The 24,175-nt window shown below is 54.3% G+C and overlaps 1 protein-coding gene across 1 annotated transcript in view; it reads right to left on the bottom strand.

The window, feature by feature from the left end:
* Positions 1–24,175, bottom strand: part of LOC115917045 (synaptotagmin-3-like) — a 40,397-nt gene that overhangs the window by 1,839 nt on the left and 14,383 nt on the right. The window contains exons 6-13 of the mRNA XM_030970781.1: positions 22,480–22,981; positions 21,918–21,953; positions 21,213–21,252; positions 20,913–20,960; positions 20,162–20,209; positions 17,356–17,527; positions 11,202–11,331; positions 8,579–8,649 (exon numbers count right to left, since the gene is read on the bottom strand). Of these exons, the coding sequence (XP_030826641.1) occupies positions 8,579–8,649; positions 11,202–11,331; positions 17,356–17,527; positions 20,162–20,209; positions 20,913–20,960; positions 21,213–21,252; positions 21,918–21,953; positions 22,480–22,981 (1,047 nt within the window). The remainder of the gene's footprint in view (positions 1–8,578; positions 8,650–11,201; positions 11,332–17,355; positions 17,528–20,161; positions 20,210–20,912; positions 20,961–21,212; positions 21,253–21,917; positions 21,954–22,479; positions 22,982–24,175) is intronic.

Genomic DNA, 24,175 nt, shown 5'->3' with positions numbered 1-24,175 from the left:
TCCCCAATGATGTCCCCAACCCCTGCAATGTCCTCATCCTTTCAACCCCTCAATGTCCCCAATGTCGCAAATGTTCCCAACGTCCCCAAATGTCCCAAATGTCCCCAAATGTCCCCAGTGTCCCCAATGTCGCAAATATCCCCAAAATCCTCAAATGTCTCAAATGTCCCCAGGTGTCCCCAATGTCCCAAATCTCCCCAATCCCTTCAATGTCCCCAAATGTCCCAGATTTCCCCAATCCCCCCAATGTCCCGAATGTCGCAAATATCCCCAAAATCCCCCAAAACCCCAAATGTCTCAAATGTCCCCAGGTGTCCCCAAATGTCCCCAAACCCCCAAATGTCCCCAACATCCCCATTGTCCACAAATGTCCCCAGGTGTCCCCAATGTCCCCAATGTCCCAAATCCCCCCAAATGTCCCCAATGTCCCCAATGTCCCCAAATGTCCCCAAGTGTCCCCAAACCCCCCAAACTCCCAAATGTCCCAAATGTCCCCAATGTCCCTGTGCTGTCCCCAATGTCCCCAAACCCCCAAATGTCCCCAACTCCCCCAAGTGTCCCAGATGTCCCCAGTGTCCCCAATGTCCCCAAATGTCCCCCTGTCCCCCAAATGTCCCCAACATCCCCATTGTCCCCAATGTCCCAAATCCCCCCAATCCCCTCAATGTCCCCAATGTCCCCAATGTCCCCAAAGTCACAAATATCCCCAATGTCCCCAAATGTCTCAAATGTCCCCAGGTGTCCCCAAACCCCCAAATGTCCCCAATATCCCCATTGTCCCCAAATGTCCCCAATGTCCCCAGTGTCCCCAAATGTCCCCAAATTTCCCCAATGTCCCCAATGTCCCCAATCCCCCCAATGTCCCCAAACCCCCAAATGTCCCCAAACCCCCACTGTCCGCAAATGTCCCCAGTGTCCCCAATGTCCCAAATCCCCCCAATGTCCCCAAATGTCTCAAACACCTCCCCAAATTTCCTCAATATCCCCAATGTCCCCTCACTGTCCCCAATGTCCCCAACCCCCCAATGTCCCCAAATGTCCCCAAACCCCCCCGCTGTCCCCAGGTGTCCCCAGGTGCCCCCAGCCTCTCTCGGGGTCGTTATTTGGGTTTTATTGATTTTGGGTTTTTTTTTGGGGGGGGGTTTATGGCTTTGGGGACCCCCCCGGCCCCACACGGACACACCCGGGGGGGGGAGGGGACACCGGGGGGACACCGGGGTTTGGGGGGCCCCGGGTCCCGTTTGGGGACAAACACACACAGGGGGGGGGGAGGGGCGCAGAGAATGTGGGGGGACACACACGGGGGGGGGGTGACACAAATGGGGACACTTTGTGTGGGGGGGGGGACACCCCGAAGTCTTTTTGGGGTCCCTTTTATTGGGGTCCCTTTTTTTGGGGTCCCTTTTTTTTTGGGGTCCCTTTTTGGGGGAGGACACCCCGAGGTCCTTTTTTTGGGATCCCTTTTTTGGGTCTCTTTTTTTGGGGCCCCTTTTTTTTGGGGTCTCTTTTTGGGGTCCCTTTTTGGGGTCTCTTTTTGGGGTCCCTTTTTTTGGGGGGGGGACACGCCGAGGTCCTTTTGGGATCCTTTTTTTGGAATCCCTTTTTTGGAGTCCCTTTTTGGGGTCCCTTTTTTTTGGGGTCCCTTTTATTTGGGGTCCCTTTTTGGGGTGCTTTTTTTTGGGGTCTTTTTTTTTGGGTCCCTTTTTTGGGATCCCTTTTTTTTGGGGTCCCTTTTTGGGGTCCCTTTTTTTGTGGGGGGCACCCGGGGTCCCTTTTTTGGCAGGGGGACATTGGGGTCCCTTTTGGGGTCTCTTTTTTTGGGTCCCTTTTTTTGGGGTCCCTTTTTGGGGGCGGCAACCCAAGTTCCCTTTTTGGGGTCCCTTTTTTGGGAGGGGACACCCCGATGTCCTTTTGGGGTCCCTTTTTTTGGGGTCCTTTTTTTTGGGGGTCCCTTTTTTGGGGTCCCTTTCTTTGGGGGTCCCTTTTGGGGTCTCTTTTTTTGGGTCCCTCTTTTGGGGTCCCTTTTTGGGTCCCTTTTTTTGGGGTCCCTTTTTTGGGGTCTCTTTTTTTGGGGGGGCACCCGGGGGTCCTTTTTTTGGCAGGGGGACATTGGGGTCCCTTTTGGGGTCTCTTTTTTTTGGGGTCCCTTTTTTGGGGGGGGACACCCCGAGGTCCTTTTTGGGGTCCTTTTTTGGGGGTCCTTTTTTTTGGGGGTCCCTTTTTTGGGGTCCCTTTCTTTGGGGTTCCCTTTTGGGGTCTCTTTTTTTGGGTCCCTTTTTTGGGGGGGACACCCCGAGGTCCTTTTTGGGTTCCTTTTTTTGGGGTCCTTTTTTTGGGGTCCTTTTTTGGAGTCCCTTTTTTGGGGGCCCCTTTTTTTTGGGGTCTCATTTTTGGGGTCCTTTTTTGGGGGGACACTCCGAGGTCCTTTTGGGGTCCTTTTTTTGGGGTCCTTTTTTTGGGGGTCCCTTTTTTGGAGACCCTTTTTGGGTCCCTATTTTGGGATCCCTTTTTTGGAGTCCCTTTTTGGGGTCCCTCTTTTTTGGGGTCCCTTTCTTTGGGGTTCCCTTTTGGGGTCCCTTTTTTTGGGGTCCTTTTTTTTGGGTCTCTTTTTTTGGGGGTCCCTTTTTGGGGTCTCTTTTTGCGGTCTCTTTTTTTGGGTTCCTTTTTTTGGGGGTCCATTCTTTTGGGTCCCTTTTTGGGGTCCCTTTTTTGGGATCCCTTTTTTGGGGTCCCTTTCTTTGGTGCTCCCTTTTGGGGTCTCTTTTTTTGGGGTCCTTTTTTTGGGGTCCCTTTTTGGGTCCCTTGTTTGGGGTCCCTTTTTGGGGGGGGGGACACCCCGAGGTCCTTTTGGGGTCCCTTTTATTTGGGGTCCCTTTTGGGGGTCCATTTTTTTTGTGGGGGGACACCCCGAGGTCCTTTTGGGGGTCCCTTTTTTGGGGTCCCTTTTTTTGGGGTCCCTTTTTGGGGTCCTTTTTTTGGGGTCCCTTTTTGGGGTCCCTTTTATTTGAGTCCCTTTTTTTGGGGGTCCCTTTTTTGGGGTCCTTTTTGGGGTCCCTCCTTGGTGGTCCCTTTTTATGGGGGGGGGACACCCCGAGGTCCTTTTGGGGTCCCTTTTTTGGGGTCCTTTTTTTAGGGTCCTTTTTTGAGTCCCTTTTTTGGGGTCCCTTTTGGGATCCATTTTTGGGGTCCCTTTTTTGGAATCCCTTTCTTTGGGGTCCTTTTTTGGGGTCCCTTTTTGGGGTCCCTTTTTGGAGTCCCCCGCTCCCTTTTTTTGGGGTCCCCCCCAATCCCTTTTGGGGTTCCTTTTTTGGGTTCGTTTTTGGGAGTTCAATTTTGGGATTCCCTTTTTAGGGTTCCTTTTTTTGGGGGGGACACCCCAAATTCCCTTTTTGGGGTCCCTTTTTTGGGGTCCTTTTTTTGGGTTCCTACTTTGGGTTCCTCCCCATCCCATATTTGGGATTTCCCTTTTTTTGGGGTCCCCCCACTCTCTTTATGAGGTCCCTTTTTGGGGTTCCCCAGGTCCCATTTTAGGGTTCCCATTTTGGGGTCCCTTTTTTTTTGGGGTTCCTTCTTTTGGGTCCAATTATGGGTTCCCTTTTTTTGGGGTGCCCCTCTCCCATTTTGGGTCCCTTTCTTTTGGGTTCCCCCCTCCCTTTTTGGGGTCCCTCCTTCCCCATTTTGGGGTCCCTTTTTGGGTTTCCCCCAATCCCTTTTGGGGTCCCATTTTGGGCGTCGTTTTTTTGGGGTCCCCCTGCTCGACCATTTTGGGGTCCCTTTTTTAGGGTTTCCTTTGTTTTTTTGGGTCCAATTATGGGTTCCCTTTTTTTGGGGTGCCCTTCCCTTTGGGATCCCTTTTTTTGGGTTCCCCCCTCCCTTTTTGGGGTCCCCCGATCCCATTTTGGGGTCCCTTTTTGGGGTTCCCCCCCCCCCTTTGGGTTCCCATTTTTTGGGGTCCCTTTTTTTAGGGTTTCCTTTGTTTTGGGGTCCCCCCCAATCCCATTTTTGGGGTCCCTTCTTGGGATCCCTTTTTTTTTTGGGTTCCCCCCTCCTTTTTTGGGGTCCCCCGATCCCATTTTGGGGTCCTTTTTTGGGGTCCCGCCTCCCTCTTTGGGTTCCCATTTTTGGGGCCCCTTTTTTTAGGGTTTCCTTTTTTTGGGGACCCCTCAATCCCATTTTTGGGGTCCTTTTTGGGGTCCCTTTTTTTAAGGTTTCCTTTTTTTTGGGGTCCCCCCAATCCCTTTTTGGGGTCCCCATTTTTGGGATCACTTTTTTTAGGGTTTCCTTTTTTTGGGGTCCTTTTTTGGGATCCCTTTTTTAGGGGTTTCTTTTTTTTGGGGTCCCCAAATCCCATTTTTGGGGTCCCCCTCTCCCTTTTTAGGGTCCTATTTTGGGGTCCCCAATCCCATTTTGGGGTCCCTTTTTGGGGTCCCGCCTCCCTCTTTGGGTTCCCATTTTTGGGGCCCCCTTTTTTTAGGGTTTCCTTTTTTTTTGGGGTTTTCCCCTTTTTTGGGGTCCCTTTTTTTAGGGGCCCTTTTTTCCTTTTTTGGGGTCCCCCCAATCCCTCTTTGGGTTCCCTTTTTTGGGGCCCCTTTTTTTAGGGTTTCCTTTTTTTGGGGACCCCTCCAATCCCATTTTTGGGGTCCTTTTTGGGGTCCCCCCTCCCTCTTTGGGTTCCCATTTTTGGGATCACTTTTTTTAAGGTTTCCTTTTTTTGGGGTCCTTTTTTGGGGTCCCTTTTTTGGGTTTCCTTTTTTTGGGGTCCCCCAAATCCCATTTTTGGGGTCCCCCTCTCCCTTTTTAGGGTCCTTTTTTGGGGTCCCCCCAATCCCATTTTGGGGTCCTTTTTTGGGGTCCCCCCTCCCTCTTTGGGTTCCCATTTTTGGGGTCCCTTTTTTTAAGGTTTCCTATTTTTGGGGTCCCCCAATCCCATTTTTTGGGGTCCCCCCCCCAAACACGAACTGACACACACGGGGGGGGTGGGGGAGGGGCGGGGGGGGAGCCCCATTTTTTTGGGGGGGGGTTCCCCCCCCCCGGATTTTGGGGTTCACAGTGGGGGCCGGGGGCCCCGTGTTCTGGGGGCCGGGGGGGCCGGGGGCGGGGGGCCCCAGGTGCGGGCCCGGCGGCCCCGGCGGCTCCGGCCCTGCGGGACCAGTACGGACCAGTATAAACCATATGGACGTAGACAGTACGTATAAACCATATATAAGTATATGTATACCAGTATGACGTATGGACAGAACTGGTATAAACCTATACAGTAAATGGAAAGACTAGGTAAAAAGTAAAAGATATTATTAATGGTACTATATATGAGACAAAAAAAGAAACATAAAGAAAAAAAAAGACAACCCCAATCCACCATTTTTCTTCTGGGACCCTCCAACTTGTGTTCCCCCCTACCTTGTACCCTTTTTTTGGTCCCCAAACCCATTTTGGGGCCCATGCCCCAACCCATGGGTTGCCCTCCCTCTTTGGTTCCCATTTTGGCTTTTTTGCTTTTGGTCTTTTTGGGCCCTTTTTTTTATTTTTTGTCCCCCCAATCCCTTTTCCATGCCCCCCCCTTTGGGGGTTTTTTTAGGTCCCTTTTGGGGTCCCCCCTTTTTGGGGTCCTTTTTTTGGGTCCCCCAATCCCTTTTTGGGGTCCTTTTTGGGTCCCTTTTTTAATTCCTTTTTGGGGTCCCCTTTTGGGGCCTTTTGGGGTCCCCCAATCCCATTTTTTGGGGTCCCCCCAATCCCATTTTGGGGTCCTTTTTTGGTGTCCCCCCTCCCTCTTTGGGTTCCCATTTTTGGGGTCCCTTTTTTTAAGGTTTCCTATTTTTGGGGTCCCCCAATCCCATTTTTTGGGGTCCCCCCCCCAAACACGAACTGACACACACGGGGGGGGTGGGGGAGGGGCGGGGGGGGAGCCCCATTTTTTGGGGGTTCCCTCCCCCCCCCCCGATTTTGGGGTTCACAGTGGGGGGGGGCGGGGCCCCCCCGTGTCTTGGGGGGCCCGGGGGGGGGCCCGGGGGGGGCCGGGGGGGCCCCCATGGCTTCGGGCCCGGCGGCCCCGGCGGCTCCGGCCCTGCGGGACCAGTACGGACCAGTATAAACCAGTATGGACCAGTATGGACCAGTACGGACTGGTATAAACCAGTATGGACCAGTATGGACCAGTATGGACCAGTATGGACCAGTATGGACCGGTATGGACCAGTACGGACTGGTATAAACCAGTATGGACCAGTACGGACCGGTATGGACCAGTATGGACCCATATGGACCAGTATAAACCAGTATGGACTGGTATGGACCAGTATGGACCAGTATGGACCAGTATGGACCGGTATGGACCGGTATGGACTGGTGTAAACCAGTATGGACCAGTATGGACCAGTATGGACCGGTATGGACTGGTATAAACCAGTATGGACCAGTATGGACCGGTATGGACCAGTATGGACCAGTATGGACCAGTATGGACCAGTATGGACCAGTACGGACCGTATGGACCAGTATGGACCAGTATGGACCGGTATGGACCGGTATAAACCAGTATGGACCAGTATGGACCAGTATGGACCAGTATGGACCAGTATGGACCAGTATAAACCGGTATAGACCAGTATGGACCAGTATGGACTGGTATGGACCGGTATGGACCGGTATTGCCTGGTATGGACCAGTATAAACCAGTATGGACTGGTATGGACCGGTATGGACCAGTATGGACCAGTACGGACCAGTATAAACCAGTATGGACCAGTATGGACCAGTATGGACCGGTATGGACCAGTATGGATTGGTATGGACCAGTATGGACCAGTATGGACCAGTATGGACCGGTATGGACCAGTATGGACCAGTATGGATTGGTATGGACCAGTATGGACCAGTATGGACTGGTATGGACCAGTATGGACCAGTATAAACCAGTATGGACCAGTATGGACCAGTATGGACCAGTATGGACCGTATGGGTATGGACCAGTATGGACCAGTATGGACCAGTATGGACCAGTATGGACCGGTATGGACCGGTATGGACCGGTATACCAGTAGGACCAGTATAAACCAGTATGGACCAGTATGGACCAGTATAAACCAGTATGGACCAGTATGGACCAGTATGGACCAGTATGGACTGGTATGAACCAGTATGGACCAGTATGGACGAGTATGGACCAGTATGGACCAGTATGGACTGCTGTAAACCAGTATGGTCCGGTATGGACCAGTATGGACCAGTATAGACCAGTATGGACCAGTAGGGTATGGACTGGTGTAAACCAATATGACCGGTATGGACCGGTATGGACCAGTATGGACCAGTATGGACCGGTATGGACCAGTATGGACCAGTATGGACCAGTATGGACTGGTATAAACCAGTATGGACCAGTATGGACCAGTATGGACTGGTATGGACCGGTATGGACCAGTATAAACTATGTAACAGTATGACATAACGTAGACATAGTATAAACCAGTATGGACGGTATGGACCAGTATGGACCAGTATGGACCAGTATGGACCAGTATGGACCGGTATGGACCAGTATGGACTGGTATGGACCAGTATGGACCAGTATGGACCGGTATAAACCGGTATGGACCAGTATGGACCGGTACAGACTGGTATGGAAATGGGAGTTCCCAGTATGGACCAGCATCATCCCAGTATGGCCCAGTGCCTCCCAGTATGGCCCCAGTGATTCCCAGTATGAAAATGTGAATTCCCAGTCCCTCCCAGTTTGCCCAGTTTGGCTCCCAGTCTGTCCCAGTTTGGCTCCCAGTTTGCCCAGTTTGGCTCCCAGTCCCTCCCAGTTTGCCCAGTTTGCCCAGTTTGGCTCCCAGTCCCTCCCAGTTTGTTCCCAGTTTGTTCCCAGTCTGTTCCCAGTCTGTTCCCAGTGTTCCCAGTTTGTTCCCAGTTTGCCCAGTCCCTCCCAGTTTGCCCAGTTTGGCTCCCAGTCCCTCCCAGTCTGTTCCCAGTCTGTCCCAGTTTGTTCCCAGTTTGCCCAGTTTGTTCCCAGTTTGTTCCCAGTTTGTTCCCAGTCTGTCCCAGTTTGTTCCCAGTTTGTTCCCAGTTTGCCCAGTCCCTCCCAGTTTGTTCCCAGTCCCTCCCAGTGTTCCCAGTCTGTCCCAGTTTGTCCCAGTTTGTTCCCAGTCTGTCCCAGTTTGTTCCCAGTTTGTTCCCAGTCTGTTCCCAGTCTGTTCCCAGTTTGCCCAGTCTCCCAGTTTGTTCCCAGTCTGTCCCAGTCCCTCCCAGTCTGTTCCCAGTCTGTTCCCAGTTTGTTCCCAGTTTGCCCAGTTTGTTCTCAGTCTGTCCCAGTCTGTCCCAGTCTGTCCCAGTCTGTCCCAGTCTGTTCCCAGTCTGTTCCCAGTTTGTCCCAGTTTGTCCCAGTCCCTCCCAGTTTGTCCCAGTCTGTTCCCAGTTTGTTCCCAGTCTGTTCCCAGTCTGTTCCCAGTCTGTCCCAGTCTGTTCCCAGTCCCTCCCAGTCTGTCCCAGTCTGTCCCAGTTTGTTCCCAGTTTGTTCCCAGTCTGTCCCAGTCCCTCCCAGTCTGTCCCAGTCTGTCCCAGTTGGCCCAGCTCAGTCGCCAGTGCGGGCCCAGGGCCTCCCAGGCCCCGTTTGTCCCAGCGGGCCCCGCCGCCTTGGTCAGAGCCTTCTCCTGCGGACACACGGACGGACGGACACCGGGACGGACGGACAGATGGACACACGGACACCGGGACGGACACAGGGACACACGGACACCGGGACGGACACAGGGACAGACGGACAGACGGATGGACACAGGGACACACGGACACCGGGACGGACACAGGGAAACACGGACGGACCGGGACGGACACAGGGACAGACGGACAGACGGATGGACACAGGGACACACGGACACCGGGACGGACACAGGGACAGACGGACACCGGGATGGACACAGGGACACACGGACACCGGGACGGACGGACGGACAGACGGACGGACACACGGACAGACGGACGGACGGACACAGGGACACCGGGACGGATGGACACGGGGACACCAGGACAGAGGGACACATGGACACACGGACACATGGACACCGGGACGGACACAGGGACACACGGACAGACGGACGGACACAGGGACACACGGACACACGGACACCGGGACAGACGGACGGACAGACGGACGGACACAGGGACACCGGGACGGATGGACACGGGGACACCAGGACAGAGGGACACACGGACACACACGGACACCGGGACGGACAGACAGACAGACACAGGGACACACGGACACCGGGACGGACAGAGGGACGGACGGACATGGGGGCAGACAGAGGGACAGGGAGGGACATGGGGACAGATGGACAGACGGACAGACGGACACCGGGACGGACAGACGGACGTGGGGACACCAGGACAGACGGACAGACGGACACATGGACACCGGGACGGACAGACGGACACACGGACACACGGACGGACACATGGACACACGGACACCGGGACGGACAGACGGACACGGGGACACCGGGACAGACGGACACACGGATACGGGGACACGGGGACAGAGGGACACAGGGACATGGGGACACACGGACACGGGGACACCAGGACAGAGGGACAGGAAGGGACACGGGGACACCGGGATGGACAGGGACGGACAGAGGGACACGGGGACGTGGTGACAGATGGACACACGGACACCGGGACAGAGGGACGGACACACGGACACCGGGACGGACACGGGGACAGGGATGGACAGAGGGACACAAGGACACCGGGATGGACAGGGACGGACAGAGGGACACGGGGACGTGGGGACAGACAGACACATGGACGGACAGAGGGACAGACAGACGGACACATGGACACCGGGACACGGGGACAGACGGACGGGGACAGGGACGGACAGGGACGGACAGGCGGACGGCACGGGGACACGGGGACAGACGGACGGGCACGTGGACGGACAGACAGAGGGACAGGGAGGGACACGGGGACAGAGATGGACAGAGGGACACGGGGACAGGGAGGGACAGACGGACACACGGACACCGGGACAGACACCGGGACACACGGGCACGGGGACAGGGAGGGACAGACGGACACACGGACACCGGAGTCAGGAGAGTCTTTATGGGGTCAGAGGGGTATTTATGGGGTCTGGGGGGTCCCTATGGGGTCAGTGGGGTTCCTGTGGGATCCTTATGGGGTCCTGGGGTTCCTTATGGGATCTGGGGGTTCCTGGGGGGTTCTGGGGGTCCCAGGTGGATTTTGGGGTCCCCTGGGTGCCATTGGGGTGCTCCCTGACCTCCACCAGGGTGTGCCGGTGCTCGAGGGCTTGGGGATCCTATGGGGTCCCTATGGGATCGGGGAGGCCCTATGGGATCCTTATGGGATCTGGGGGTCTCTATGGGTTTTGGGGTGTCCCTGTGGGATTCCGGAGGTTCTGGGGGGTCCCAGGGGGATTTTTGGGTTCCCCAGGGGGTTTTGGGGGGGTCCTGACCTCCACCAGGGTGTGCTGGTGCTCGATGGGCTTGGGGATCCTATGGGGTCACTATGGGATCCTTATGGGATCTCTGGTGTCCCTATGGGATCCGGAAGGTTTTGGGTGTTCCTGGGGGATTTTGGGGGGTCCCAGGTGGATTTTTGGGGGTCTCCAGGTGGTTTTTGGGGTGCTCCTGACCTCCACCAGGGTGTGCCAGTGCTCGATGGGCTTGGGGATCCCTATGGGGTCACTATGGGATCCTTATGGGATCTCTGGTGTCCCTATGGGTTCCTTATGGGATCTGGGGGTCTCTATGGGTTTTGGGGTGTCCCTGTGGGATTCCGGGGATTTTTGGGGGTCCCGGGTGGTTTTTGGGGGGGTCCTGACCTCCACCAGGGTGTGCCAGTGCTCGATGGGCTTGGGGTGATCCTATGGGGTCCTTATGGGATCAGGGGGGTCCCTATGGGATCCTTATGGGGTCCTGGGGTTCCTTATGGGATCTGGGGGTTCCTGTGGGGTTCTGGGGGGTCCCAGGTGGATTTTTGGGGGTCCCCGGGGGTTTTGGGGGGTCCTGACCTCCACCAGGGTGTGCCGGTGCTCGATGGGCTTGGGGCGATCCTATGGGGTCCTTATGGGATCTGGGGCTCTCTATGGGATCCAGAAGGGTTTGGGGGTTCCTGGGGGGTTTTGGGGGGTTCCTGTGGATTTTTGGGGGTCCCGGGTGGTTTTTGGGGTGCTCCTGACCTCCACCAGGGTGTGCCAGTGCTCGATGGGCTTGCGGGGGTTCGCCAACATCTGCGCCCAGTGCTCACGGCCGGGGCCGTCGGCGTCGCTGCCCACGCGGCACAGCCCGATCACCTCGTTGTGCCCGATGCTATCGGGGAGGGGGGGTCACAGGGGTCAGGGGCACCCCAAAAAACCCCAAAATCCCCCCTAAAATACCCCAAAAATCCCCCATCCTGCAGGACCCCAAAATCCCCCAAAATTACCCCAGAACGACCCCAAAACCCCAAATCTGGCCTACCCACAACAGCCCCATCACCTTCTCATGAACGATTTTGGGGGTTCAGCGGGACCCCAAAAAACCCCAAAATCCCCCCTTAAAAACCCCAAAAATCCTCCATTCTGTAGGACCCCAAAAAACCCAAAAATTATCCCAAAACCACCCCAAATCTGGCCCACACACAACAGCCCAATCACCTCCTCATGCACAATTTTGGGGGATCAGGGGGACCCCCAAAAAAAACCCCAAATCCACCCCCAAATCCCCTAAAAATCTCCCATTTTGCACAACTCCAAAAACCCCAAAAATTACCCCAAAATCCCCCAAAATGACCCCAAAATCCCCCAAACTGGCCCCAAATCTGGTCCACCCACAACAGCCCCATCACCTTCTCATGAACTATTTTGGGGCTTCAGGGGTACCCCAAAAAACCCCAAAAACCGCCCCCAAAATCCCCCCAAAATCCCCCATTCTGCAAAACCCCAAAATCCCACAAAATGACCCCAAAATCCCCCAAAACGACCCCAAATCTGGTCTACCCACAACAGCCCCATCATCTCTTCAAGACTGATTTTGGGGGGTCAGGGGAACCCCAAAAACCCCAAAATCCCCCCTAAAAAACCCCAAAAATCCCCCATTCTGCAGGACCCCAAAAACCCCAAAAATGACCACAAAAATGACCCCAAAATGACCCCAAAATCCCCCCAAAAATGACCACAAGTCTGGTTTACCCACAACAGCCCAATCACCTCCCCATGCACGATTTTGGGGGCTCAGGGGGACCCCAAAAAAAACCCAAAATCCAACCCCAAATCCCCTAAAAATCTCCCATTTTGCACAACTCCAAAAACCCCAAAAATTACCCCAAAATCCCAAAAAATGACCCCAAAATCCCCCAAACTGGCCCCAAATCTGGCCCACTCACAACAGCCCAATCACCTTCTCATGCACGATTTTGGGGTGTCAGGGGCACCCCAAAAAACCCCAAAATCCCCCCAAAATACCCCAAAAATACCCCATTCTGCAAAACCCCAAAATCCCACAAAATGACCCCAAAATCCCCCAAAACTAACCCAAATCTGCCACCTGCAACCCCTCATCTCTCACTGATTTTGGGGGTAGGGGAACCCCACCCCAAAATCCCCCTACACAACCCTCTAGACCCCACCCCAAAACCCAAAACCCCAAAACGACCCCAAAATCCCCCAAGACGACCCCAAATCTGGTCTACCCACAACAGCCCCATCATCTCTTCAAGACTGATTTTGGGGGGTCAGGGGAAACCCCAAAACCCCAAAATCCAGCCCCAAATATGCCAAAAAAATCCCCGGTTTGGGGGGACATTAAAATCCCCCAAAACGACCCTAAAATCCACCAAAATTATCCCAAAGTCTCCCCAAAAGACCCCAAAATGCCCCCAAATGACCCCAAATCCTCCAAAATGACACAAAATCCCCCAAAAATCTCTTCAGGACCCCCCCAGGACCCCCTAAAACCCTCCCAGTACAAACCAGTTTGACCAAACAATGACGACGACGTTGATGTTCTCATGGAGGACGTCAACCGAAGCGTGTCCCATTGCTCTGGGATGACCCCAAATGCCCCAAAATCCCCCCAAATCACCCCAAAATTCCCTCAAGACCTTCCAAAGACCCCAAACGATGCCCAAAGACCCCCCAAATTCCATCCAGGTTCTCCCAGTACAAACCAGTTTGACCCAACAATGACGACATTGACGTTCTCGTGTTGGACGTCAACCAAGCAGCGTCCCATTGCTCTGGGATGACCCCAAATTCCCCAAAACCCCCCAAAGTTCCCTCAAGACCCTCCAAAGACCCCAAACGACCCCGAAAGACCCCCCAAATTCCAGCCAGGCTCTCCCAGTACAAACCAGTTCAACCCAACAATGATGACGACGTTGATGTTCTCATGGAGGACGTCAACCAAGCAGCGTCCCATTGCTCGGGATGACCCCAAATGCCCCAAAACCCCCAAAATCACCCCAAAACCCCTCCAAGACCCCAAAATTCCCTCCAAATACCCCCCAGTCCTCCCAGTACAAACCAGTTCAACCCAACAAGGATGACGACGTTGATGTTCTCATGTTGGACGTCAACCAAGGGGAGTCCCATTGCTCTGGGATGATCCCAAATGCCCCAAAACCCCCCAAAATCTCCCCAAAAACCCCTACAAAGACCCCAAAATTACCTCCAAAGACCCCCCCCCCCAGATCCTCCCAGTACAAACCAGTTGGACCCAACAATGATGACGACATTGATGCTCTCACGTTGGACGTCAACCGAAGCGTGTCCCATTGCTCTGGGATGATCCCAAATGCCCCAAAATGCCCCCAAATCACCCCAAAATTCCCTCAAGACCTTCCAAAGACCCCAAACGACCCCCAAAGACCCCCAAAATTCCGCCGGTCCCCAGTACAACAGTCCCACATAAAAGTTACTTCTCATAAAAGCATCCCTCTCTGGGAACCCCAAATTCCCCAAAACACCCCCTCAAGACCCCCAAAGTACCCCCAAAAACCAGGTTTCCCCAGTACAAACCAGTTCGACTCAACAATGATGACGACGTTGACGCTCTCATGGAGGACGTCAACCAAGGAGTGTCCCATTGCTCTGGGATGACCCCAAACGCCCCAAAACCCCCCAAAATCACCCCAAACCCCTCCAAGACCCCCAAAATTCCCTCCAAAGACCCCCCAGAACCTCCCAGTACAAACCAGTTAAACCCAACAATGATGACAACATTGACGTTCTCATGGAGGACGTCAACCAAGGAGTGTCCCATTGCTCTAGGATGACCCCAAATGCCCCAAAACCCCCCAAAATCTCCCCAAAATTCCCTCAAGACCCTTCAAAGACCCCAAACGACCCCCAAACAGCCCCCAAATTCCAACCAGGCTCTCCCAGTACAAACCAGTTTGACCCAACAATGATGACAACGTTGACGCTCTCATGGAGGACGTCAACCAAGGAGTGTCCCATTGCTCTGGGATGACCCCAAACACCCCAAAATCCCCCGAAATCTCCCCAAATCCCTTCAAAGACCCCAAAATTCCCTCCAAAGACCCCCCGAATTCCCTCCAGGATCCTCCCAGTACAAACCAGTTTGACCCAACAATGATGACGACGTTGACGCTCTCATGGTGGACGTCAACCAAGGAGCGTCCCATTGCTCTGGGATGACCCCAAACGCCCCAAAACCCCCCAAAATCACCCCAAAACCTCTTCAGGACCCCTCAAAGACCTCGAAAGTTCCTCTGAAGATCCCCCAGTACCTCCCAGTACAAACCAGTTAAACCCAACAATGCTGACGACGTTGACGCTCTCGTGGAAGGACGTCAACCAAGGAGCGTCCCATTGCTCTGGGATGATCCCAAATGCCCCAAAACCCCAAAAGTTCCCCAAGACCCCTACAAAGACCCCAAAATTCCCTCCAAAGACCCCCCGAATTCCCTCCAGATCCTCCCAATACAAACCAGTTGGACCCAACAATGATGACAACGTTGACGCTCTCATGGAGGACGTCAACCAAGCAGTGTCCCATTGCTCCACGATGATCCCAAATGCCCCAAAACCCCCCAAAATCTCCCCAAAACCCTCCAGGACCCCTAAATGACCTCAAAACCTCTGAAGATCCCCCAGATCCTCCCAGTACAAACCAGTTTGACCCAACAATGATGACAACGTTGACGTTCTCATGGAGGACGTCAACCAAGGAGTGTCCCATTGCTCTAGGATGACCCCAAATGCCCCAAAACCCCCCAAAATCTCCCCAAACCCCTTCAAAGACCCCAAAAGTCCCTCCGAAGACTCCCCCAGTACCTCCCAGTACAAACCAGTTAAACTCAACAATGATGACGACGTTGATGTTCTCATGGAGGACGTCAACCAAAGCGCGACCCATTGCTCTGGGATGACCCCAAATGCCCCAAAACCCCCCAAAATCTCCCCAAAATTCTCTCAAGACCCTCCAAAGACCCCAAATGACCCCCAAAGACCCCCCAAATTCCAGCCAGGTTCTCCCAGTACAAACCAGTTCGACCCAACAATGATGACGATGTTGACGCTCTCATGGAGGACGTCAACCAAGCAGCGTCCCATTGCTCCAGGATGACCCCAAATGCCCCAAAACCCCCCAAAATCACCCCAAAACCCCTCCAAGACCCCAAAATTCCCTCCAAAGACCCTCCAGTACCTCCCAGTACAAACCAGTTCAACCCAACAATGATGACGACGTTGACGCTCTCATGGAGGACGACAACCAAGCAGCGTCCCATTGCTACGGGATGACCCCAAACACCCCAAAATCCCCCTGAAATCTCCCCAAATCCCTTCAAAGACCCCAAAATTCCCTCCAAATACCCCCCAGGATCCTCCCAGTACAAACCAGTTTGACCCAACAATGATGACAGCATTGACGTTGTCATGGAGGACGTCAACCAAGGAGTGTCCCATTGCTCCACGATGACCCCAAATGCCCCAAAACCCCCCAAAATCTCCCCAAAATTCCCTCAAGACCCTTCAAAGACCCCAAACGACCCCCAAACAACCCCCAAATTCCAACCAGGCTCTCCCAGTACAAACTCCAACAAACACCGAGCCCAAACGCCACCAAAACCCCCTATGGATACCCCAAACCCCAAACCCCCAAAATCACCCCAAAACCTCTCCAACCCCCAAAACCAAAACTAAATCCCCCAGTACCTCCCAGTATAAACCAGTTTGACCCAACAATGATGACGACGTTGATGCTGTCATGTTGGACATCAACCAAGGAGTGTCCCATTGCTCCAGAATGACCCCAAACACACCAAAACCCCCCAAAATCTCCCCAAAATTCCCTCAAGACCCTTCAAAGACCCCAGATGCCCCCCAAAGACCCCCCAAATTCCATCCAGGATTCTCCCAGTACAAACCAGTTGGACCCAACAATGATGACGACGTTGATGCTCTCATGTTGGACGTCAACCAAGGAGTGTCCCATTGCTCTAGGATGACCCCAAATGCCCCAAAACCCCCCAAAATCACCCCAAAACCCTCCAAGACCCCAAAATTCCCTCCAAAGACCCTCCACCCTTCCATACAAAAGTTTGACCCAACAATATATGCTCTCATGGAGGACGTCAACCAAAGCATCCCACCCGGGATACCCCAACACCCCAAAATCCCCCAAATCACCCCAAAATCCCATCAAGACCCTCCAAAGACCCCAAACGACCCCCAAAGACCCCCCAAATTCCAGCCAGGCTCTCCCAGTACAAACCAGTTCGACCCAACAATGACGACGACGTTGACGTTCTCATGGAGGACGTCAACCAAGGAGCGTCCCATTGCTCTGGGATGATTCCAAATGCCCCAAAACCCCCCAAAATCACCCCAAAACCCTCCAAGACCCCAAAACAAAGACCCCCCCCAAGACCCAACAATTACCCAACAAGAGAGTTCGAACCCAACCCCAAACCCCCAACCCCAAATACTCTAACACCCAGATCCTCCCAGTACAAAGCAGTTTGACCCAACAATGATGACGACGTTGATGTTCTCGTGTTGGACGTCGACCAAGGAGTGTCCCATTGCTCTGGGATGACCCCAAACACCCCAAAATCCCCCAAAATCACCCCAAAACCTCTTCAGGACCCCTCAAAGACCTCGAAATTTCCTCTGAAGATCCCCCAGTACCTCCCAGTACAAACCAGTTCAACCCAACAAGGATGATGACGTTGACGCTCTCATGGAGGACGTCAACCAAGGAGTGTCCCATTGCTCCAGAATGACCCCAAATGCCCCAAATCCCCCCCAAATCACCCCAAAACCCCCCCAAATCCCCCCAAAATGATCCCAAAATTCTCTCCGGGCCCCTCCCGGCTCCGGGGCGCACCAGTCGTAGTCGACGACGGCGATGGTGAGGCTGACGTGGTGCACGCTCTCGTGGGGCACGTCGAACACCAGCGCCTCGTTGTAGTTGGGGTTCAGCGTGTTCTTCTTGATGGACGTCTTGCGCTTCTTCAGCCGCCGGCCCTCGGCCATCAGCGAGGCCTTCACGTAGGGGTCTGCGGGCCCCACACACCTCATGGGACCCCCAAAACACCCCATAATAACCCATAAACCCCGTAATAACCCATAGAACCCCATAGATCCCACAGCACCCCAAAACAGCCCATAATAACCCATAAACCCCGTAATAACCCATAGAACCCCATAACAACCCACAGACCCCACTGCACCCCCAAAACACCCCATAATAACCCACAGAACCCCATAAAACCCCCTAGTAGCAGCGCCCCAAAACACCCCAAAACAGCCCATAATAATCCATAGAACCCCATAGAACCCCATAAAAACCCACAGAACCCCATAGCACCCCATAGATCCCACAGCACCCCAAAACAGCCCATAACAACCCACAGAACCCCATAAAAACCTATAGAACCCCAAAATACCCCATAATAACGGACAGAACCCCATAGACCCCATAGTAACCCACAGAACCCCATAGCACCCCATAATGACCCATAGAACCCCATGGAACCCCACAAACCCCATAGTGCCCCAAAACAGCCCATAATAACCCATAGAACCCCATAGTAACCCACAGAACCCCATAGCACCCCATAGATCCCACAGCACCCCAAAACACCCCATAATAACCCACAGAACCCCATAAAAACCTGTAAAACCCCAAAACATCCCATAATAACCCATAAACCCCGTAATAACCCATAGAACCCCATAACAACCCACAAACCCCATAGTGCCCCAAAACACCCCATAATAACCCATAGAACCCCATAGACCCCACAATGACCCACAGACCCCATAGATCCCATAGAATCCCATAATAACCCACAGAACCCCATAGATCACATAGAATCCCATAATAACCCACAGAACCCCACAGCACCCCACAGATCCCATAGCGCCCCAAAACAGCCCATAATAACCCACAGAACCCCACAGACCCCATAATGACCCATAGAACCCCATGGAACCCCACAAACCCCATAGTGCCCCAAAACAGCCCATAATAATCCATAGAACCCCACAGATCCCATAGCACCCCAAAACATCCCATAATAATGGACAGAACCCCATAAAAACCTATAGAACCCCAAATCACACCCCATAATAATGGACAGAACCCCATAAAAACCTATAGAACCCCAAAATACCCCATAATAATGGACAGAACCCCATAGAACCCCATAGTAACCCACAGAACCCCATAGCACCCCACAGATCCCACAGCACCCCAAAACAGCCCATAAAAACCCATAGAACCCCATAGATCCCATAGCACCCCATAATGACCCACAGCACCCCAAAACAGCCCATAATGACCCATAGAACCCCATGGAACCCCACAAACCCCATAGATCCCATAGCACCCCAAAACAGCCCAAAATGACCCATAGCACCCCATAATACCCCATACACCCCATAGATCCCACAGAACCCCAAAACACCCCATAATAACCCACAGAACCCCATAGATCCCATAGAACCCCACAGACCCACAGCACCCCAAAACAGCCCATAATAACCCATAGAACCCCATAGAACCCCATGGAACCCCACAGATCCCATAGCACCCCAAACCAGCCCATAATAACCCACAGAACCCCATAATAAACCATAGAACCCCATAGATCCCACAGAACCCCAAAACACCCCATAATAACCCACAGAACCCCATAGATCCCACAGAACCCCAAAACACCCCATAATAACCCACAGAACCCCATAGACCCCACAGTAACCCCACAGAACCCCATAATAACCCACAGAACCCCATAGATCCCACAGAACCCCATAGACCCCATAGAACCCCATAGACCCCGAAGCACCCCAAAACAGCCCATAATAACCCACAGAACCCCATAATAAACCATACAGCCCCATAGATCCCATAGAACCCCATAGATGCCGCAGACCCCAAAACAACCCACAGACCCCATTGCGCCCCAAAACACCCCATAGTAACCCATAGAACCCCATGGAACCCCATAGATCCCATAGATCCCATAGAACCCCAAAACAGCCCAAAATGACCCATAGCACCCCATAATAACCCACAGAACCCCATAGAACCCACAGAACCCCAAAACACCCCAAACCCACAGCCCATAATAACCCACAGAACCCATGGAACCCCATAGACCCCACAGACGCACCCCAAAACAGCCCATAGTAACCCACAGAACCCCATGGAACCCCATAGATCCCACAGCACCCCAAAACAGCCCAAAATGACCCATAGCACCCCATAATAACCCACAGAACCCCATGGAACCCCACAGATCCCATAGATCCCATAGAACCCCACAGACCCCGAAGCACCCCAAAACAGCCCATAGTAACCCATAGAACCCATGGAACCCCATAGATCCCACAGCACCCCAAAACAGCCCATAATAACCCATAGAACCCCATAATAACCCACAGAACCCCATAGATCCCATAGAACCCCATGGAACCCCAAATACTTATAGATCAAATGAACACCTGGGACACACCTGGGACACACCTGGGACACACCTGAGCATACCTGGGACACACCTGAGCACACCTGGGACACACCTGGGACACACCTGAGGCGCACCTGGGACACACCTGGGACACACCTGAGCATACCTGGGACACACCTGAGCACACCTGGGACACATCTGAGCACACCTGAGGCTCACCTGAGTATCCAGTCAGGTTCATGGCCCCATATCCCACCTGTGACACACCTGAGCACACCTGTCCAGGACACACCTGGGACACACCTGTGACACACCTGAGCACACCTGAGCGCACCTGGGACACACCTGGGACACACCTGAGGCTCACCTGAGTATCCAGTCAGGTTCATGGCCCCATATCACACCTGTGACACACCTGAGCACACCTGAGCACACCTGTGACACACCTGTGACACACCTGTACACACCTGACACACCTGTGACACACCTGACACACCTGAGCACACCTGGGACACACCTGTGACACACCTGTTGCTCACCTACTGAATGCCAGTCAGGTCCATGGCCCTGTGACCCATCTGTGACACACCTGTCCCACACCTATGACACACCTGGGACACACTTGAGCACACCTGTCCATGACACACCTGTGACACGACCGGTGAGACACGTGAGGACACGTGAGGACAGGTAACAGTGGAACACACCATGTCGACCCACCTGGGTGGACAGGTGAGGGACAGGTGGGGACAGGACACGTGAGGGACAGGTGAGGACACGTGTGACACATGTAACACACCGGAGAACACCTGGGACACACCTGTGACACACCTGTGGCAGGTACAGATGGGGACAGGTGAGCACAGGTGAGGGACAGGAATGGGTGATGGACAGGTGGGAGCAGGTGGGACAGTTCAGAGACAGGTGAAGGACAGGGACAGGTGAGCACAGGTGAGCACAGGTGAGGGACCGGTGAGGGACAGGTGAGAGGACAGGGACAGGTAACAGAGAAATTCACCTCGCCCAGGTTGGCCTTCTCCTGTGGGACAGGTGGAACAGGTGAGAAGGTGAGGGACAGGTGAGGGGACAGGGACAGGTGAGCACAGGTGAGCACAGGTGAGACAGGTGGGAGAGGTGGGCACAGGTGAGGAACAGGTGGGACAGGTGAGGGACAGGTGAGGGACAGGGACAGGTGGGACAGGTGAGGGACAGGTGAGGGACAGGTGAGGGACAGGTGAGCACAGGTGAGAGACAGGGACAGGTGAGGGACAGGTAACAGAGAAATTCACCTCGCCCAGGTCAGCCTTCTCCTGCAGGTGGGACAGGTGAGAGACAGGTGAGGGACGGGGACAGGTGGGACAGGTGAGGGACAGGTGAGCACAGGTGGGACAGGTGAGCACAGGTGGGAGAGGTGGGCACAGGTGAGGAACAGGGACAGGTGAGGGACAGGTGAGGGACAGGTGGGACAGGTGAGGGGACAGGGACAGGTGCCACAGGTGCCTCCAGGCTGTCCCACCTTGGATCACCATGTCCAGAAGGTTCTCCAGCACCACCTGCTCACCTCACCTGTCCCGTGGCCCTTTTCTATGGGATTTTCAGGTGTTTTGGGGTTCTCCCTTTCTCCTCATGGGTTCCCCAGTTTCAGTGTCCACTCACCCCTGTCCCCTCCTGGATGTCCCTCTGGTGACCACCTTGGTGACCATCTCCACAAGGTTCTCCAGCACCACTTCTCTCATCAACTTTTGGGGGGTTTTTTGGGATCTTTTAGGAGTTTTGGGCTCTTTTGGGGCTCCCCAACATTTCACCGTCCACTCACCCCCGTCCCCTCCTGGATGTCCCTCAGCTGACCATCTCCAGAAGGTTCTCCAGCACCTTTTACCCCATGAATTTTTGGGGTTTTTTATGGGTTTTTGGGGGATTTTTTAAGAGTTTTGGGATCTTTTTGGGGCTCACCAAGATTTCAGTATCCACTCACCCCCGTCCCCTCCTGGATGTCCCTCCAGATGGCCACCTCTAGAAGGTTCTCCTGCACCACCTCTCTCATGAACTCTTGTGGTTTTTTGGGGATTTTTTAGGAGTTTTGGGGTCTTTTTGGGGCTCCCCAAGATTTCACTGTCCACTCACCCCCATCCCCTCCTGGATGTCCCTCTGGTGACCATCTCGGGTTCAGCACCACCCAATTTTTGGGGTTTTTATGGTTTTTGTTTTTAGTTTGTGTTACCATCCCCTCCTGGATGTCCCTCTGGTGACCATCTCCAGAAGGTTCTCCAGCACCATTTACCCCATGAATTTTTTTTGGGGTTTTTGGGGGATTTTTTAGGAGTTTTGGGGTCTTTTTGGGGCTCCCCAAGATTTCACTGTCCACTCACCCCCGTCCCCTCCTGGATGTCCCTGGTGACCATCACCAGAAGGTTCTCCAGCACCATTTACCCCATGAATTTTTGGGGTTTTTGGGGATTTTTAGGGTTTTGGGGTTTTTGGGGCTCCCAAATTTCAGTGTCCACATCACCCCGCCCCTCCTGATTCCAGATGGCCACCCTCGGGGGTACCCGCCCATCCAGGTTGTCCATCACCACCTGCCCGATGAGGTCGTGCCGCGAGAAGCGGTCGAAGTCGTTGACGCTGAAGTGCAGCCGCCGCGCCGGCAGCTCGGCGAAGGGCACCCCGAAGCTGAAGGTCTCGTCCCACTCGGGGTTCAGCGTCCTCCTCAGCACCTTGGTCTGGAACTTCTTCTTGCGGTCGGGCAGCAGGTAGATCTTCACGTAAGGGTCCGAGAAGCCGTTGGAGTCCTTGGCCGGCAGGTCGCGGGCGCGCAGGACGCGCACCAGGAGCTGCTGGGAGCCGTACGAGTAGCGCAGGGACACCTGGAGGCGGCCGCACGGAGGGGACGCGGGGACACCGGGGCCACCACCGGGGCCACCACCGGGGCCACCGCCGCGGGCACCGCCCGGCTCGGGGTCACCGGCGGGGCCGTAGAGCTCGGGCTGGATCTGGCCCAGGTGGGCAGGGGGCTCCTCGGGGACCGGGGGCAGCGACGAGCTGGGGGGCAGAGGTTTGGGGTCAGTGATGGTTTTGGGGTCACAGACACTTTTGGGGGCAGGGATTTGGGGAATTTGGGATGGAGGATTTGGGGTTAGAGATGGTTTTGGGGGCAGGGATTTGGGGAATTTGGGATGGAGGATTTGGGGTTAGAGATGGTTTTGGGGTGGAGGATTTGGGGGATTTGGGGTGGAGGATTTGGGGTTAGAGATGGTTTTGGGGTGGAGGATTTGGGGTTAGTGATGGTTTTGGGGTTGGGGATTTGGAGTTAGGGAAGGGTTTGGGGTGTGGGATTTGGGGTTGGAAAAGGATTTGGGGTAGTGGATTTGGGGTTAGAGATGGTTTTGGGGTCACAGAGTGGGGTTAGAGATGGTTTTGGGATGGAGGATTTGGGGAGGATTTGGGGTCAGAGACGCTTTTGGGGTGGGGGTTTGGTTAGGATTTTGTGGTCACAATTTGGATTTGGAAGGTGTTTGGGGTGGTGTTTGTCAGTTTGGTTAGAGATGGTTTTGGGGTCAGGATTTAGGTTATGATGGTTTTGGGGTTGGGGATTTGAGGGATTTCGGGGTTTGGGGTGTGTTGGGGTTAGGAGGTTTTGGGGTCACAGATTTGGGGTTAGAGACGGCTTTGGGATGAAGGATTTGGGGTCACTGTTGGTTTTGGGATGAAGGATTTGGGGTCAGTGTTGGTTTTGGGATGAAGGATTTGGGGTCACTGTTGGTTTTGGGATGGAGGCTTTGGCGTTCGAGACCCTTTTAGTGCTGGGGATTTGGAGAATTTGGGGTTCAGGATTTGGGGTTAGAGACCCTTTTGGGACGGGGCCTTTGGGGCATTTGGGGACACGGGCGCCAACGAAACCCACCCCCCCGCGCACCGGTCCGCCCCCGCGCGGGGTCACCGGTGGGGCGAGAGCTTGCCTGGATCTGGCCCAGGTGGGCAGGGGGGGGGGCCTCGGGAAGGAGGGAGGGGGGCAGGGGGGGGAGGGGGGGGGGGAGGTTTGGGGTCAGAGACGCGTTTGGGGTGGAGGATTTGGGGTTAGAGATGGTTTTGGGGTCACAGATTCGGAGTTCGAGATGGTTTTGGGATGGAGGATTTGGGGTTAGAGATGGTTTTGGGGTGGAGGATTTGGGGTTAGAGATGGTTTTGGGGTGGGTGTTTGGGATTAGAGATGGTTTGGGGGTCAGATTTGGGGAG

The sequence above is a fragment of the Camarhynchus parvulus genome, unplaced genomic scaffold, assembly GCF_901933205.1.
Source record: "Camarhynchus parvulus unplaced genomic scaffold, STF_HiC, whole genome shotgun sequence".
Lineage (NCBI taxonomy): Eukaryota > Metazoa > Chordata > Aves > Passeriformes > Thraupidae > Camarhynchus > Camarhynchus parvulus.
This window is presented reverse-complemented; position numbering and strand designations above follow the sequence as displayed.